We start from the raw sequence: 19,580 nt of genomic DNA, 5'->3' as shown, positions 1-19,580 counted from the left end.
ACTGGAATACTCTCTTTCAAATTCTGAAGGTGGCAGGGGTAAAATACATGGAGCGAAAGGTTATTTACAATTTATACAGAAAGCAGATGGTAGTTATAAGAGTCGAGGGGCATAAAAGGGAAGCAGCAGTTGGGAAGGGAGTGAGACAGGGTTGTAGCCTCTCCCCGATGTTATTCAATCTGTATATTGAGCAAGCAGTAAAGGAAACAAAAGAAAAATTCGGAGTAGGTATTAAAATCCATGGAGAAGAAATAAAAACTTTGAAGTTCACCGATGACATTGTAATTCTGTCAGAGACAGCAAAGGACTTGGAAGAGCAGTTGAATGGAATGGACAGTGTCCTGAAAGGAGGATATAAGATGAACATCAACAAAAGCAAAACGAGAATCATGGAATGTAGTTGAATTAAGTCGGGTGATGCTGAGGGAATTAGATTAGGAAATGAGACACTTAAAGTAGTAAAGGAGTTTTGTTATTTGGGGAGCAAAATAACTGATGATGGTCGAAGTAGAGAGGATATAAAATGTAGACTGGCAATGGCAAGGAAAGCGTTTCTGAAAAAGAGAAATTTGTTAACATCGAGTATAGATTTAAGTGTCAGGAGGTTGTTTCTCAAAGTATTTGTATGGACTGTAGCCATGTATGGGAGTGAAACATGAACAATAAATAGTTTGGACAAGAAGAGAATAGAAGCTTTTGTAATGTGGTGCTACAGAAGAATGCTGAAGATTAGATGGGTAGATCACGTAACTAATGAGGAGGTATCAAATAGAATAGGGGAGAAGAGGAGTTTGTGGCACAACTTGACAAGAAGAAGGGACCGGTTGGTAGGGCATGTTCTGAGGCATCAAGGGATCACAAATTTAGCATTGGAGGGCAGCGTGGAGGGTAAAAATCGTAGAGGGAGATCAAGAGATGAATACACTAAGCAGATTCAGAAGGATGTAGGTTGCAGTAAGTACTGGGAGATGAAGAATCTTGCACAGGATGGAGTAGCATGGAGAGCTGCATCAAACCAGTCTCAGGGCTGAAGACCACAACAACAACAACATCCATGAAGGTTCCTAAATATCTCTGCACCTTCACAACCAAGAGACTTCTTGGTGATATGAGTACAGTCAATAGTGCCTAAATCACCAGGTAAATGTGCAACTGATATTTGATAAAAAATACTCTTGAGTTTTCTTCCACAGGCACTTTGATGAATTCTTTCTTCAGTGACACAAAGCAGGCCAATACTGTGTGGACAGTGCTGTAAGCTGTTGCTGCATCAGTTTTAAAAAAAAGCACTGACCACCACCTGAAAACTTCTTGTGGCATAAAATCTTAATTTTAAAAGAAGCAGGCACATTGGAGTCAGTGACTTGTTTCTTTTGCTTGGTTTCAGCAGAAACACTCTTGTTCTGTGCTCTCAACCTTAGTTCTAACTGCTGCACAGTATTTTTGTCCAAGCAAAATCTCATGTTAAATGATTTATCATTAAATTTCACATATGGGTTTGTCCTTTGTTGTTGCAAGAAGACACATCGAAATACTGCGATATCTGTACAATAAACAAAAGGAAACAATATAATTTACATGTGGTGTAAGCACACAGAATGCTGCCCACCACAGTGGCCCAGAACACTCAGAAAATACAGCACGATTTCAAAACATAGTGATGTTATAATTATCCTTGTGTTCAGTACCATACAGAGAGTAGTATGAGTTGGAGAAAAAAAATCTCTTGAACCAAGTAAAGTTCAAACCTGAGATCCTCTGCACCGTATGTCACTATGCAACCCCTCTGCTACCTACCGTATTTACTCGAATCTAAGCCACACTCGAATCTAAGCCGCACCTGAAAAATGAGACTCGAAATCAAGGAAAAAAAATTTCCCAAATCTAAGCCGCACCTGAAATTTGAGACTCGAAATTCAAGAGGAGAGAAAAGTTTTAGGCCGCACCTCCAAATCGAAACAAAGTTGGTCCATTTTAATATGAGACACAATTTAGGTTGAATGAATGACGATACAACTACAGTAGTTTGGTTCGACTCGTAAGCTTAGCAGTTAAGCTTTACAAGGTAGCCATTGCTATGCGGTAGGCGCTCCGTCCATATCGATACGGGTACCCTTCCTTTTTCACGTGCTTCGTCTGGTTTGAATTGATTGCTTATTTTTCTTTGATCTGATAAGTGCCATTTTCTTTGTTATAGGTGTTAACGTCACTCTAAGCTGAAAATGCATTACTGTACTGTGTCATGCATTGTTTGTCGCATTCTGATACTGCGTGTTCACGGCCGCCGCTCGCGGCATGGCTTGCTTTTCTGCGCACTACCGCGGCTTAAAAGAGAGAGAGGAATTGTCTCATTAGCGAAACAATGGCAAGAGACTGCTATTTATTGTTACTTACACTGCTGCTTTCTTTGATAATGATCAACAAGAACCAAATAGTAGACTGCGTATGATAGAAGATGTTCTGAACGAGAGTTTAGTGAAAATGTTTCCCCGTTTGAAAATCTTTGCAGACGCCGCTTTAGTACATTACATTACATTCTGCACAGAAATTAGTCATCTTAGATTTAAAAATCTAGTCAATTGCCGTGCTTCATTTCTGAATGGATCACTATTAGCCATAAGAATAATACGAATATAAACAAAACATAATATGTATATTCTTCCGCATTTGCTGTTGTCTCACTCTAGTTTCGTAGTTTATTAGGCAGATAGGATTTAAATGAGATAGCAGCAAACACGAAAGAATACATCACAAAATGTTTATATTTGTATTATTCTTATGGCGAAGAGAATACTGCATGTGATTCACAATTCATAAAAGTTCCTATTAGCAACCATCTCTTCTCACAGGTAGAAAAAAATTCAGAACATAGAGTTAGCCATATTGACAAAAACCCCGAACAGTCTTGCCCGTTGGATTTTCGTAGTACATTGAAATGCTGCTACATTCGAAGATGAACAATACGGAATTTGTATTTACTTCGTTGTCTCGTTGGATAATGTATGAAAACGCAGTGGTCGAAACTCGGGGCGGAGAAAAAAGCTCGTCTTCCACTATTTTTGTCTTCCACTATTTTATTTTATTTTTTTTTTTTTTTTTTTTTTACTGACGCAGAGGTTTTGGCGCCAGTATTCATCTTTGTGCCTGCAAAGCAAGCCTGTGTGGTGCTACATATTTTCGACGGCAGAAGTTAGTTGTGGCGGCACCTTCCGCTTACTTTGCACTCGATTCTAAGCCGCAGGCGGTTTTTTGGATTACAAAAACCGGAAAAAAAGTGCAGCTTAGATTCGAGTAAATACGGTATACAGTATAACTTATACCCCCTGAAGCACAGTACTTGACTCACTTATACTTGCTTATGCTTCATTCATAAACATGGGTGCAGTTGTCATAATTGTTTACACATGTGTTCTGTAGTTAAATCAATAGTGAAGAGCTGACGTGGAAAATAATGTAAGTGTCAAAAAGTAAATTTTTCAGGAGTTAAGAAAATGTTACTGGAACTTAAGAAATGATTTATTTCTTCTAATATTTATGTATAATCAGTTTAGTTATGTGTTTTGAAAAATAATTACTAAAGATATTAGCAAAAGTTATTGAAACCATTGTTATACACAACAATAAAAAGTTAGGAAGAGCAGATGTCCTTGTAGAAGTAATGATATTTTGGATCTAGGTAATCCAACATAGCCAATAAGTCTTTTTTCTTGGCATTGCTGATATGTAGTACATGTGTCTCGTTGTTGAGGGTGTGCATGTTCTCAAATTCTTCATATTTTTCCTTCTTGAAAATAGTATGATACTCCCATGCTTCCATTTCATTGAAGGTTTTCTTTGTTTTAATTTATGGTAAATCTGTCACAGACACTTTGATCCACGATTTGTTAGTAATCTGTAATGATGTTGTGTTCATAAACTCATCACAGGCATGGGAGACATCAAAGAAATCAGATATTGCCATTCTCACCACCTGAAATGGGTTATGTAACTGCAAAGATATCACTACTCTCTGAAGCTCTTCTGACACCAAATGCATTTTCATTTCTCAGTAACACCAAAAGCTCAACCACAAGGTGTATAAGAATGCCCAGAGACCAGAAATTTCAGTTCAGTAGAATCATAGTATCCTCTCACTACTAGATATATTAGAACCAGCAGCACCATCTTGTTCTTATTCTGACCAGCGCAGTTGTCACGCCATATTTCCAGCTGGCACTTAAGTGTCAATCGATTGGACAGAACCTTTAAAAGACATGATGCAATAGTGTTGCTCCATGGCCTCCAATTCCTTCATGCCACATACACAAGACTGCAGAATTTCTCACATGAACACACAGGTTGCAATTTGACAGCTGGCGCATATAAAACATGTTATTAAGTGTCAAAGTGGGCGTGAACATAACCTGTTGCATATTATAGCTACAGTCACTATAGTGCTCGAAGAATTTTGACTAGATGTAATTGAATCGGAAAGAAGTCTTACAGATTTCTCAGCATCCCTGAGGTGAAGCTCTTTTGCAGCTAATCTGGACACCCCATTACTGGTGTTTATTTTGTAGGTGACTTTATCGCAGGTACAGCAGGTATCTGTTCTCAAAATATGTAAAAAAATGTGTGTGAAATCCTAAGGGACCAAATTGCTGAGGTCATTGGTCCCTCTACTTACACACTACTTAAACTAACTTACACTAATTTATGCTAAGAACAACACACACACCCATGCCCAAGGGAGAACTCGAACCTTCAGCGGTAGGGGCCATGCATGTCTGTCCTCAACCGTCCATAATGCAGATTGGGAAATTCTCTCTTGAAGACTCTGCAATAAAATTGACCATTGATATGTGTCACAGGAAATTTTTCCTCGATTGCGTGATAAAGCCGATTAATTTTTTGAAACAGGACTGAGGCACTGCTTTGCTGACTTCTGCCTCGAATACTGGCTTTCTTCTGTTGGGAATGATCGAACATGATCTTTTATGTTATGTGTGTTAGTGGCATTATATTTTCGCTTGTGTGATGTGGCAGAAGTGCCTTGGGCATCACTGAACACTATCTCTCCTTTCTTTAAGCTTTCCAAGAGAAGTTGGTTCTTCATTTTTGATATTCCGAATACTGCTAGGAAGGTATTATTACACACCTGTATGGTACCTTGCCATGCTGGAATAGTGTACACAGCTAACACTTGTCTTCTGCTTTCTGTTGGGTCTTCATGGCTCCCATGGTGTCTTTTTGCAATGTTCGTCAAATGAATACGACTCATTAAATACGTGCCTTGGGCCTCTTTTGATAAATGTGATAAATCCTCATACAGCTTCTAGATGTCACTCTTGCTCAATGATTGGCATGCATATCAGCATTTGCTGGAAGCCTGGATAGAAATGAACAAAGTGGAGCCAGCAATAATAACAAAGGAGTTCAATGCAAACAATGAGTTGGTTATGTTGTTATATTTAACAAAGGACTGATTGAAATGTACCTTGTTTGGAGGTTTATACACTTCCTTCACTTTTGGGATGTTCCTTGACATCTTAGCTCTACACAATTCTTCAGATAATTTCAAAAGACACTTAAATGAGTAGTGAATATAAATCAACTGACAGACTTCAGTAAGTGTAGCATCAGTTCTCACTGAATACTCAATGGCACATGCCTCCTTTTCCATGCCAACAACTGTGGAGTTACATCAGATGCCATCTAGAGGCATCAGTGGAAACTACAAGCAACCGTTGCTCTTCACTTAGATCTCTCTCCTGGCCATTGGCAAGAGCACACAGGACATTTTCAATGCAAAATTGGAATATTGACAAAATTTGCACTTACATCCTTTTCAATGTCAGCTCTTCAATTAATACACACTGATAGTTACTGCTACTCAAGCTGACAGTGAGACCACATTTGTAAGAAATATTCAGTCACTATTGGCTGCTGTCAAAATCAACAAACTTACCTGTTCATGGCAAACATTTTGAACTTTCGTTTCTTACCCTACCACTAAGTGTCTATAAAATGCCTTTAAACTAATTACATAAATTACAAGATGTCTTCAAGAATTTTTATGAAATCAATTATTATCTGGACTAATTATGTACTTAGCTGATAAGCAAAAAATATATTTCGAGCTTCAGCAGTGTGGAAGTGCCATAGTCACACATTTATATGTTAATAACTATATTATTATTTCAATTTGTATTTGTACAAAACAAAAGCATTGTTTTGTTATGCCACTACATTGTAAACTGATGATTACATTTGAACCCAAATTTGATTGCTCCACAGCAATATAATCTGGGATTAATGATATGAATATAATAGAGGGAAACATTCCATGTGGGAAAAATATATCTAAAAGCAAAGGTGATGTGACTTACCAACGAAAGCGTTGGCACATTGATAGACACACAAACAAACACAAACATACACACAAAATTCAAGCTTTCGCAACCAACGGTTGCTTCATCAGGAAAGAGGGAAAGACGAAAGGATGTGGGTTTTAAGAGAGAAGGTAAGGAGTCATTCCAATCCCGGGAGCTGAAAGACTTACCTTAGGGGGAAAAAAGGACAGGTATACACTCGCGCACACACACACACATATCCATCCGCACATATACAGACACAAGCAGACATATGTAAAGGCAAAAAGTTTTCTCACTCGCCCAAACTCTTTGCCTTTACAAATGTCTGCTTGTGTCTGTGTGTGTGCGGATGGATATGGGTGTGTGTGTGTGAGTGTATACCTGTTCTTTTTTCCCCCTAAGGTAAGTCTTTCTGCTCCCGGGACTGGAATGACTCCTTACCCTCTCCCTTAAAACCCACATCCTTCCGTCTTTCCCTCTCCTTCCCTCTTTCCTGATGAAGCAACCGTTGGTTGCAAAAACTTGAATTTTGTGTGTATGTTTGTGTTTGTTTGTGTGTCTATCAACATGCCAGTGCTTTCGTTTGGTAAGTCACATCATCTTTGTTTTTAGATATAATCTGGGATTAACATCTATAAGGTGCAGATTTCTGGGTTAAGCTTGATCTGAAGTCATTTTCTGTGTTAATATAAGTTCAAATGCTTTAACAATTGACCCTTAGAGTTTAACAACTTGACAACACGGGGAATATTGGATACAGAGCACTATCTAAGTTGAATGAGTATGGCCATTTAAGAATCATTCTTGTGTCTGTTGAAGTAATTTAGGAATAACACAGGAAATCTTATCAAAACACTGGACAGGGACTCAAATCCTGTCTCATTAGAATATAACTTTAGTGACGTAATCACAGAGACAGAGATTCGAAGGCAAAGAGCAGGTAGGGTTTGAGGGCAGGAGCAGGAAGAAGGTGGGAGGTGAGAGTGAGGAGGAGACCAGAGTGGTCAGGGGGACAGGAATGGTATGTGGTTCGAGATAATGCAAGGGGGGGGGGGGGCAAGAGTGAGAAGAGAAAAGGGGCAAGAGAAAGGGGTGAGAGCATGGAAAGGAAGGGGATTAGTTGATGTGAAGGAGTGGCAATTGGGTGAGAGAATAGGAGCAAGCTGGCTCGTGATGGAAACAAGTCATTAAGCATGCAGGATCCTGAAAGCAGGTCGGTTTTATTCAGCATTCCATTATTCTCCACTCTTTTGGCTACAACATACTATTTTTCAACATAATTTACATTCCATGTTGTGGCTTTATGCCACCTTGCTGGAGGGGCCTTTATGCCCACATGGCATCACTCTATTGGTTTATGTCAGAGGAAATGTCTTGTTGCATCAATAATCTCCCAACCATCCATGTACTGCTTCCTGTGGAATGCATCCTTCATTGTGCTAAACAGATGGAAGCTCTTTATGGTCTCCTACTAGGTGGTAAGGAACTCAGCAGACCCACATATTTGCATACCCCACTGGTGTGAGCACTACCAACAAAGACGTCCAGTTGTGCAGCAAGGTATTTGTTTGTGATGTGTCTATCACCTTGAATGAGAGTGTCCACACTTTCCAACATTTCAGGAGTCACAGCTGTATGTGGTCAGTCTGCAGGACACTGTTTCAAAGATGGCAACTCCCCGTGCTTTTGTTCACTGCCAGGTTTCCATACTCATTCTGTAAGTGCTTATGCAAATCTGTGATGCTCTGGTTTTCTGCCAAAAGAAACTCAATGACAGCTCTGTGCTTGGAACACACCTCCATTAGAGATGACATTTTTAAGGCTACATATAGCACTGCCACCTGTCAGACCTGAAGCAGGTATTTTCCATGATTTCCCACAACAAATTCCACATTTTTCCCACTGAAATAGTCCAAGAAAAAAAAGGTGTTTTGCATTACTTATTGAACACCCTCATAAAAGAGAAATATGGTCCTAAGATAATGTTTGTAATTAATAGCATTAAATCAAGCATGGAAGCAGAATTTACTAGTGAATCTTTGTGTGCATATGATCTCTTTCTTTGCAACTGATTATCAAAATCTGTTTTCATTTAATTTCATTAAAAACAACAGTAATATTTTGATAATATGGGTAATAAAACATACTCTTTTGATGGCTTCATGAATAGGCCGGCTATGATTATTATTTGCAGCATTGATATCTGCACCAGACTCTAAAAGCAGGTGGGCACGGTCTACCAAGTCAAGTTCACAAGCTGAAAACAAACGATACAATCACAGTATTACAACTTGCAATGTAATACTACATTCTAGTAGATAATTGCAACATTTTAAATAAAGTCAAAGCAAACTATGAATAGTTTACATCTCTCCCTCCCTCTCTCTCTCTCTCTCTCTCTCTCTCTCTCTCTCTCTCTTTCGAACTCACATGCTGCCCCACCAGACAGATACACAGATTCATTTATTCAGTATAACTTTCTCACTCTGAAGAAATTCAGAATTGACTCGTAGCAAGTTCACTCAGCATGACTTGTCATTAAATCTCAAAAACTATTTGTCATTCAATGGAAAACTAATACAAGTTGCCCTCATTCAGCTCACATTCCTGGTACATTTTTGGTAGCACATCAAACCCACAATGTTAGAGTTTATCCTTGTGACATAACAATAGAAGAGAATGTCTCACATCAGGGGAACTTGAACGTAATTGCAGGTAAAATAATTTTGTCTGTGAATGGTACAAGCAATAAGGTTATTCAACTTCTCAACAACTCTCCACACAATTTAAAGTCCATAAAAAATATAAAACTACAAAAATTGCAGCAAATGGAGCAGGGAAAAGGGAATAAAAATGTCTTAAAAATTAGACTGACAGGAAGTGCAAAATGGCTAAACAGGAGTGACTAGCGACATGTATAACTAGGGAAAAGATAGAAACTGCCTACAGGAAAATTAAAGAGGCCTTTGGAGAAAAACAAAATGGCTGTATGAATTTCAAGAGCACAAATGGAAACCCAATACTAAGCAAACAAGGAAAAGTTGAAAGCTCGAAGGAATACATAGAGGGGCTACGCAAGAGAAATTAACTTGAAAACAATCTTATAGAAAGAGAAAAGGAATAGATGAATATGAGATTGGAGATAAGACACTGCAAGAAGAATTTGAGTTGGGTTGCGTTGTTTGGGGGAAGAGACCAGACATCAAGATAATCGGTCTCATCAGATTAGGGAATGACGGGGAAGGAAGTCGGTGGTGCCCTTTCAAAGGAGCGATTTAGGGAAATCACGGAAAACCTAAATCAGGATGTCCGGACGCGGGATTGAACTGTCGTCCTCCAAAACGTGAGTCCAGTGTGCTAGCCACTGCGTCACCTTGCTTGGTGGAGAATTTTACAAAACACTGAAAGCCCTATGCTGAAACAAGGTCCCTGTAATAGACAACATACCCTCAGAACTACTGATATCCTTGGGATAGTCAGCCATGAGTAAAAACTATTCCACCTGGTTTGTAAGATATATGAGACAGGGGAAATATCCTCAGACTTCAAAAAGAACATAATAATTCCATTCAGAAGAAAGTAAGTGCTGACAGCTGTGAATATTACTGAACTATCAGTTTAATAAGTCATGGTTGCAAGAAACTGACACAAATTATTTACAGAGAAATGAAAAAACTAGTACAAGCCAACCTCAGGGAAGATCAGTTTGGGTTCCAGGGAAAAGTTGGAACATGCGAGCCAATACTGACCCTATTACTTATCTCAGAGTACAGGTTATAGGAAAGCAAACCTATGTTAATAGCATTCGTAAATTTGGAGAAAACTTTTGACAATGTTGACTGGAATACACTCTTTTAAATTTCTGGCAGTAGCAGGGGTAAAACCAGCAACAGCAGACAAAGGCTTCCAGGATAAGGAATTACCCTTATTCTGCCAATGGGCTTGTCAAAGAGAGTGGAGGAGTGGACAGAGGACACTGTCTTGCCCTACAGTGGGAAACTACCCCTAAAGACAGAATAATCAGCAATGATCAATGGTATGAGGATGCCGCAGATGGCAATGGCATTAAACATAAATCATTTATATCCACAGGACATGTGGCCTATAACTGAAAAAAAATTGTGATGAGCTTCCCATTGGCAAAAAAATTCCAGCTCGGTCCACAATTCATATCTCTGGGAGTGGACTGCCAAAGGAGAAGTGAACATGAGAAAAAGACTGAATAACCAATGCAAGGGTAACAATATTTGAGTTGGAGTGGGGAATGTAAGAATTATGATTCTCACAGGGAAGTCAGAAAATCTGAAAAGGGAAAAGCGAAGGCTCAACCTAGGTACAATGGGGTCATTGATGTGAAATGGACAGAACATAACAATTTCTCAGATGAACATAAGAAAATATCAGCAGCAGCAGAAAGTTGTATAACTGGAGTAATAACTTGGTGTGATGAGAAAGGTAAGTGGAAGAGTGAGTTATTATGAATGATTTAGCAATAGGAATATTCTCATCAGAATTGGTAGCAACAACAATAGTTCAAGCATACATGCTGATGTCAAGAAGTGAATGGGATGGGATGAACAGTCTAGTAAGAACACAAAATGAATTGAGAGTATATTGAAGAAAGATGAAAGTAATGAGGAATAGCACAAATCAGGTTACTGATAAACTAAACATCATAACTGGGATCTGCAAAGTAGATGGACTACAGGAATTCTGCTACCTTGGAAGCAAAATAACACACAACAGACAAAGCAAGGAGAACACAAAAAACAGATTACCACAGGCAATTACAGAATTCCTGGCAAGAAAAACATGTCTACTGTTATCAAAGACTGGCATCAAGCTGAAAAAGAAATTTTGTGAAAATGAACATTTGGAGCACAGCATTGTATAGGAGGAGGGAGGGAGGGAGGAAGGGAGGGAGGGGGGAAGGGTGAGCACGAGAAAAGAATCTAAGAAAATTACCAAATTACCATAGGTGGACTGACAAGATGAAAAATGACGAGCTCCTCCACAGAATGAACAAGGACAGAAATCTGTGGGAAATATTCACAAGAGACTGTGGCATGTGTGTGTGAAATGTGTTGCGTAAGTGTGTATGTGTGTAGCAGGGGGGGGGGGGGGGGAGGGGGGGGGGCATGTTTCAACAAAGGCCTTGTTGGCCAAAAGCTCATTTTGTGACAGTCTCTCTGTTGTGCCTATCTGTGACTCGGCAGCTCCACTATACATGGGTAGTGGCTATCCTTTTCCTAATATTCTTACATTCACAAGAAGACAGGTCAGGATATATGTTAAGGCATCAAGGTATAATTTCCATGATACCAGAGAGAGTGGAATTGATAGGGAAAGACAGAGATTGGAATGTTTTCAACAAATATGTAATGATGTTGGACATTAAGTGCTACTGTGAGATGAAGAGGTTGGCACAGCAGAGAAAGCTATGGTGGGGTGCATCAAACTAGTCAGATGACTGTTGTTGTTGTGGTCTTCAGTCCTGAGACTGGTTTGATGCAGCTCTCCATGCTACTCTATCCTGTGCAAGCTTCTTCATCTCCCAGTACCTACTGCAACCTACATCCTTCTGAATCTGCTTAGTGTATTCATCTCTTGGTCTCCCCCTACGATTTTTACCCTCCACGCTGCCCTCCAATACTAAATTGGTGATCCCTTGATGCCTCAGAACATGTCCTACCAACCGATCCCTTCTTCTGGTCAAGTTGTGCCACAAACTTCTCTTCTCCCCAATCCTATTCAATACTTCCTCATTAGTTATGTGATCTACCCATCTAATCTTCAGCATTCTTCTGTAGCACCACATTTCAAAAGCTTCTATTCTCTTCTTGTCCAAACTATTTATTGTCCATGTTTCACTCCCATACATGGCTACACTCCATACAAATACTTTCAAAAACGACTTCCTGACACTTAAATCTATACTCGATGTTAACAAATTTTTCTTCTTCAGAAACGCTTTCCTTGCCATTGCCAGTCTACATTTTATATCCTCTCTACTTCGAACATCATCAGTTATTTTGCTCCCCAAATAGCAAAACTCCTTTACTACTTTAAGTGTCTCATTTCCTAATCTAATACCCTCAACATCACCCGACTTAATTCGACTACATTCCATTATTCTCGTTTTGCTTTTGTTGATGTTCATCTTATATCCTCCCTTCAAGACACCATCCATTCCGTTCAACTGCTCTTCCAAGTCCTTTGCTGTCTCTGACAGAATTACAATGTCATCGGCGAACCTCAAAGTTTTTATTTCTTCCCCATGGATTTTAATACCTACCCCGAATTTTTCTTTTGTTTCCCTTACTGCTTGCTCAATATACAGATTGAATAACATCGGGGAGAGGCTACAACCCTGTCTTACTCCCTTCCCAACCACTGCTTCCCTTTCATGTCCCTCGACTCTTATAACTGCCATCTGGTTTCTGTACAAATTGTAAATAGCCTTTCGCTCCTTGTATTTTACCCCTGCCACCTTTAGAATTTGAAAGAAAGATGACTAAGGACCTGATATTTAAGTGAATGTCATCTGTTAATATTTCATTTGTGCATACTACTATCAGCTAAAAATGGAGAAATACACATTGTATCAATGCATACAGATTTTGAAAGTGCACTTCAAGTATGATGAATGCTATGTAGAGACCGTTCGAAGACTTGATGTAATTTTTTGTATGCAAAATCGGTCTCTTGTGTCAACAGTGTAGAGACTGGTAAGTAAATTCAAAATGTAGGATGGACAGTGAACATCAGATCACCTTGACATCTTTGTTCTTGTTGGTCAGTAGAGAATGTTGCTCACATCAGTGAGAACACTGCTATGGGTCCAGTGAAGTCAATTTACTACGAGTCCAGTGAAGTCAATTTACTGCCTTTCTCAACAGTTAGTCATTCCAAGAAGTGGTCTGCATTCAATTTTAACAAAAGGTCTGCATTTGAATCCTTTTACGATCCAACTAACACAAGCTGAAGGCAATGTGCCATTTGAAGAGTTGAACATTTGCCAATTGGGTATTCAGAAAATAAGATTTCTACAGTCATTTTCATAAGAAAATAATCTTCAGTGTAATGGTACACATTCAGTTTAATGGTAGCATAATTAAACAAAAGTGCCAGATTTCGATAACACAGAATCCATGTATTGTCCCTGAGAAGCATCTTTATCCAGAATGAGTCACTGTTTGGTTCGGGTCAACGGGCTGATGGACTAATTGAGCCATACTTTCTTGAAGACGAAACTGGAAAAGCAGTGACAGTCACTGGTGATCATTATCACCATACGGTAACACAGTTCTAAAGGCTATAGTTGCAAGAACTGAATGTGGAACACGTGGTTCCAACAGGATGGGGCAATCTGTCACACTGCTGTTGCAACAACAAGATTGCTGAGAGAGAGATTCCCAGCTAGTCTCATCTCTTGCAATGGCAATCAGAACTGGCCACCGAGAGTATATGATTTGACCCTGTGTAACTTGTTTGTGGGGGTATGTCAAATTTTCTGTTTATGAGAACAATCCACAAACCATCCCTCAACTCAAGGCAAAAATTAAATGTGTCATAGGCCATAGGTCACAGTGCATCAGCAGTAAACCATGTCAGTATCTTCTGTAAAATTTTCCGGAGATAAAATAGTCCCCCAATCAGATCTCTTTGTGGGGACTGCAAAAGATACAGACAACATGAAGGAAAAGAATCCGAATTTTAACATAGCCACTTGGAATGTGAGAACACTGCTTCAGTGTAGCAAGCTATAAAATGTAAAACTTGAAATGGAATGACTGGAAATCGATATCCTAGGCATATCGGAAATGAGATGGCCCCAACCAGGTGATTTCTGGTCTGGAGAATACAGAGTCATTCACACCGGAACTGACCAAGATAGACCAGTAATGGAAGGAGTTGGAATAATTTTGAGGAAAAACTATGGCTCATGTGTCAAGGGATATGTGCAATATAGCTCTCAAATAATACTAGTCAAACTTGAAACTAAACCAAAGGACACTGTGATAATACAAATATACATGCCAACATCCACTGAAGAAGATGCAGTCATTGACAAAATATATAAAGAAATAAGTAATGCGATGAGAAATGTTAAAGGAGACAAAAACCTGATTGCCATGAGGGACTGGCATGTGATTGTGGGTGAAGAACCGGAGGAAGGAATTGTTGGCAAATATGGACCTGGAAGTAGAAATGAAAGAGGAGATCAACTTATCGAGTTCTGCTTGAGGAACCAATTAACTGTTGCAAACACACTTTTCCAACATCAAAAAAAGGAAGAAGATACACACGGAAGGCCCCTGGAGATCTGAGGAGACAACAGATTGATTACATTCTAGTGAAAGCACGTTTTAGGAACCAGATAAAAGATTGCAGGAGCTATCATTCTGCAGACATAGGCAGTGATCATAATGAAAAGTTAACTGAGATTCAAACGTTTGAAGAAGAAGACAGTAAAACTTAAATGGAAACTAGAAAAACTGAAAGCTGAGGGACTGCAAAGCTCTATGCTCATGAAACAGACAACCTAGCTAAGAATTTTCAACATGGTGGAGTAAATGAAGACTAAGATCAAATTAAATCTGGTATATACAAAGCAGCAGAAAAGATAGTTGGAAGAGCTGAACCCAAAAACAGGAGGAAATGGATTACAGCAGATATTATTGAGCTTATAGAAAACAGGAGATTACCGTATTTACTCGAATCTAAGCCACACTCGAATCTAAGCCGCACTCGAATCTAAGCCACACCTGAAAAATGAGACTCGAAATCAAGGAAAAAAAATTTTCCCATATCTAAGCTGCACCTGAAATTTGAGACTCGAAATTCAGGGGGAGAGAAAAGTTTTAGGCCGCACCTACATATCGAAACAAAGTTGGTCCACTGTAATATGAGACACAATTTAGGTCGAATGAATGACGATACAGCTACAGTAGTTTCGTTCTAGTCGTGAGCTTAGCAGTTAAGCTTTACCAGGTAGCCATTGCTATGCATCAGGTGCTCCGTCCATATCTATACGGTACCCTTCCTGCTTCACTTGCTTCGTCTGGTCTGAATCGATTGCTTATTTTTCTGTGATCTGATAAGTGCCGTTCTCTTTGTTATAGGTGTTTACATATCTCTACGCTGAAAATGCATTACTGTACTGTGTCCTGCACTGTTTGTCGCATTCTGATAATGAGTATTTACGGTCTGTCGCCGCTCGCGGCACGGCTTGCTTTTGTGCGCGCTACTGTCGCTTACAATAAATAAAAGAGAGAGGAATCGTCTCATTGGCGAAACAATGGCAAGAGACTGCTATTTGTTGTTACTCACATTGCTGCTTTCTTTGATAATGATCAACAAGAACCAAATGATAGACTGCATATGATAGAAGATGTTCTGAACGAGAGTTTAGTGAAAATTTTTCTCCGTTTGAAAATCTTTGCAGACGCCTCTTTAGTACATTACATTCTGCACAGAAATTAGAGTCATCTTAGATTTAAAACTCTAGCCAATTATCGTGCTTCATTTCTGACTGTATCACTATTAGGCATAATAATACGAATATAAACATGACATGATATGTATATTCTTCCGTGTTTGCTGTTGTCTCACTCTAGTTTCGTAGTTTATTAGGTAGACAGGATTTAAATTAGATAGCAGCAAACACGAAACAATACATGGCAAAATGTTTATATTTGTATTAATCTTATGGTGAGGAGAACACTGCATGTGATTCACAATTCATAAAAGTTCCTATCAGCAACCATCTCTTCTCACAGGTAGAAACAAATTCAGAATGTAGAGTTGGCCATATTGAAAAACATCCCAAACAGTCTTGCCAGTCGGATTTTCGTAGTACATTGAAATGCTGCTACACTCGAAGATGAACAATACGGAATTTGTATTTACATTGTTGGATAATGTATGAAAATGCAGTGGTCGAAACTCGAGGTGGAGAAAAAAGCTCATCTTCTACATTTTTATTATTTTTTATTTTTTTAATGACACAGAGGTTTTGGCGCCAGTATTTATCTTTGTGCCTGCAAAGCATGCCTGTGTAGCGCTACATATATTCAACGGCACAAGTTAGTTGTGGCGGCAGCTACCAACATTTTTCAGAACTTCCGCTTACTTTGCACTCGATTCTAAGCCGCAGGCGGTTTTATGGATTACAAAAACTGGAACAAAAGTGCGGCTTAGATTCGAGTAAATATGGTATACAAAAATGCAACTGATGAATAAGGAAAAGCTGAATACAGAAGACTAAGGAATTTAGTTAACAGAGAAGCTAGGAAAGCAAAAGAAATTTTTCTTGAAGAAATGTGCAGAGAAGTGGAAGAAAATATGCAAAATGCAAGAACTGATTTAGCCTACAGAACAGCAAATCAATTTTTTAACAAACGTAAAACAACACTCTCAGGCACAATAGAAAATAAGGGAAGGGGAAAATGTTGTTTGATGAAGAAATGGAAAGAATACATAGAGGAGTTGTATGCCGGAACACCTCTTTCGGAGGAAGTAATAGGAAGAGCTTATAGAAAAAGAGTAGACGAAGATGACAAGGGAGATGACATTCTGCAAGAAGAATTTGACACAGCTCTAAAAGAATTACGGGACAACAAAGCAATGGGTATTGATGACATCCCTGCAGAATTAATAAAGAATGCTGGTTACAGCATGAAAATGATGCTGTTTAAACTTATTAGGTCCAGGAGAGATACCGACAGACTTCCAGAAATGTATCATTGTTCCTATACCAAAGAAGGCAGCAGCTACAAAATGCGAACAGTACCAAACTCTAAGCCTAATATCACATGCATCAAAAATTCTCATAAAAATAGTTCTGAAGAGAATTGAAGAGAAGGTGGAGGATATGTTGAGTGAAGATCAGTTTGGTTTCAGAAGGGGATTGGGAACAAGAGAGGCGATTCTGGCTCTGAGACTCGTTATCAAAAAGCAATTACAGAAAAATAAACCAACTTATATTGCCTTTGTAGACATGGAAAAGGCATTTGATAACGTTATCTTCATCAGATGTTCAGAGTGCTGAGGAAAAGTGGAATAAAGTACCCCAAGACATCTGTGTGATACTCAGTTTCTATAAGAATGAGGTAGCAGTGACTAGGAACTGTCACCATCAACAAGAAGCAAATATTAGAAAAGGGGTAGGGCAAGGATGTGCTCTCACTCCTCTTATATTCAATGCCTACACCCAGGAAGCTATAAACCAAGTTCGGGAAACTACTGAAATGGGGATCAAAATTAATGGGCAGAAGATAAACATGCTACATCATGCAGATGATATTGCTATGGTCACAGAGACAAAAGAAGATCTAGAGGAAGTCCTCAGAAGAATGGAAAAAATTCTATGCAATCAGTATGGAATGAGAATAAACAACAAAAATACTAAAGTGATGGTATGCAGTACAAGAGCAGAATATGAACCTCTGAGTATGAGAATTGGAAGATAGGAGCTGGAAGTGATAGAGGAATTTACTTACCTGGGAAGCAAAATCACAAAAGATGGTAGAAGCCGGAAAGAAACTGCAACCAGAATACAAAAGGCCAAAATTGCATTTACTCGGAGAAGGAACTTACTCACCAGCAGCAACATCAGTCTGATAATAAGGAAACGTATCATGAAAGGTTCAATTTGGAGTGTGGCGCTATACAGATGTGAAACTTGGGCGACTGGAAGAGAAGAGGGAAGACAGCTAGAGGCCCTGGAGATGTGGTGCTATACAAGGATGATGAAGATCAGCTGGAGAAACAAAGTAACAAATGAAGAGGTGCTTAGAAGAGTACAGGAAAACAGATCTCTGTGGAGGCACATCCAAACAATAAGAGACAAACTTGTAGGGCACATTCTATGACACAACAACATCATTGGAACAACAGCAGAAGGAGCTATTGAGGGAAGGAATCAGCGGTGGTGACCAATAATATCATACATGCAACAGATCATGACTGATGTTGGATGTAACACATACGCGGAAATGAAGAGGAAGGCAGACAGAAGAGAGGACTGGCACTCTGCTGCAAACCAACCTCAGGGTTGAACATCAAAAGAAGAAAAGAAGAAGGTCACATTCAAGTGGAGGTTTGCTCCGGAGTTGTTAAAAATTTTGTCCACAGAGGGGGTGTGTGTGGACGAAGCCATGGATGAAATTTGCCTGATATTTTGTTTCATGTTTAATGGCAGTTTTTGTGTTTCATATTAACATAATAAATTATGTGTTTCATTATTAAATTAAAAATTTTGTTCTTTATGGGATGCACTATGATTAAGTCAAATCCAGTAACATCCCGTACACTGTACTACATATGATCAACAAGCTAATTACATATATTACAGGTTCAGACTACAGTTTGTATCTCTGTTAATTTTCTTGTTGAGTTGCGATAACAGCCTAATTTTCAGAATTGATTGATCTTTTGCAATTACTGTGAAGTAACGGTGGCAACAATTTTTCAAGCAAGTTGTACCACAGCAAGCATCTGAAAATTTCTTTGCACTGATTCCTGTTCTTCAAGAATCTGTGAATCTACATGTATAATACATTTTTCACTGAAATGATTTGCAAAAGGAAACCACTGCACAATGACTGCATTTAAATAACTATTAACACCTAGAAACTGAAATGAAAAATAATTATGAAAAAAACAATTTAAATGATTTATCAGTGTAGTTAGTTTGGTTTAAATGCTTTGGTCAACAATGATTTTTGGAAAAAGATAGTGGTTATGTGCATTTTAACTGCTACAGAAAGCTAGGTTTCTGTGCCTCTATGCTTTGTTATCTGCCTCAAGTTATATACGATGCTATACAAACTTTCCTGCAAGTAAAGAAAGACTTAAATGCTTATTACAATATGGTGATGTGGCTCTCTAAGGTAAAACAAAAGATAACTGAAATGATATGTGTCATGTTCCAAAGAACAAAAATGTTGTGATTGTATATAAGAAAAAAGTAAAGACTGATTGTAAGTTAGTTATCAAAATTACTAACAAAAGATATGGAATAATTTATGGCACACCAGCAGCAGCTGATGCCTTATAACAGACTGGTACATACACTTTGGTGGATCAGCACATAATTAAAGCAAACATGTTAATTAATTTGATAATTCCAACACCCAGAAGGAAACATCACCAACTTGATCACATATTTTAAGGAGAAAAAAGCACACATGCAAGATATCAGCCCAGCTACTGATCCCACAG

General features: G+C 38.8%; 1 protein-coding gene across 4 annotated transcripts in view; it reads right to left on the bottom strand.

Moving 5' to 3' along the window:
- The window catches only part of LOC126106467 (ankyrin repeat and protein kinase domain-containing protein 1-like), a 206,086-nt gene that overhangs the window by 116,148 nt on the left and 70,358 nt on the right, over nt 1–19,580 (bottom strand). For all 4 annotated transcript variants that reach the window (XM_049912752.1, XM_049912751.1, XM_049912753.1 and 1 more), the window contains exon 4: nt 8,501–8,610. In XM_049912752.1, the coding sequence (XP_049768709.1) occupies nt 8,501–8,610 (110 nt within the window). The remainder of the gene's footprint in view (nt 1–8,500; nt 8,611–19,580) is intronic.

Source organism: Schistocerca cancellata, chromosome 10 (genome assembly GCF_023864275.1).
Source record: "Schistocerca cancellata isolate TAMUIC-IGC-003103 chromosome 10, iqSchCanc2.1, whole genome shotgun sequence".
NCBI lineage: Eukaryota > Metazoa > Arthropoda > Insecta > Orthoptera > Acrididae > Schistocerca > Schistocerca cancellata.
This window is presented reverse-complemented; position numbering and strand designations above follow the sequence as displayed.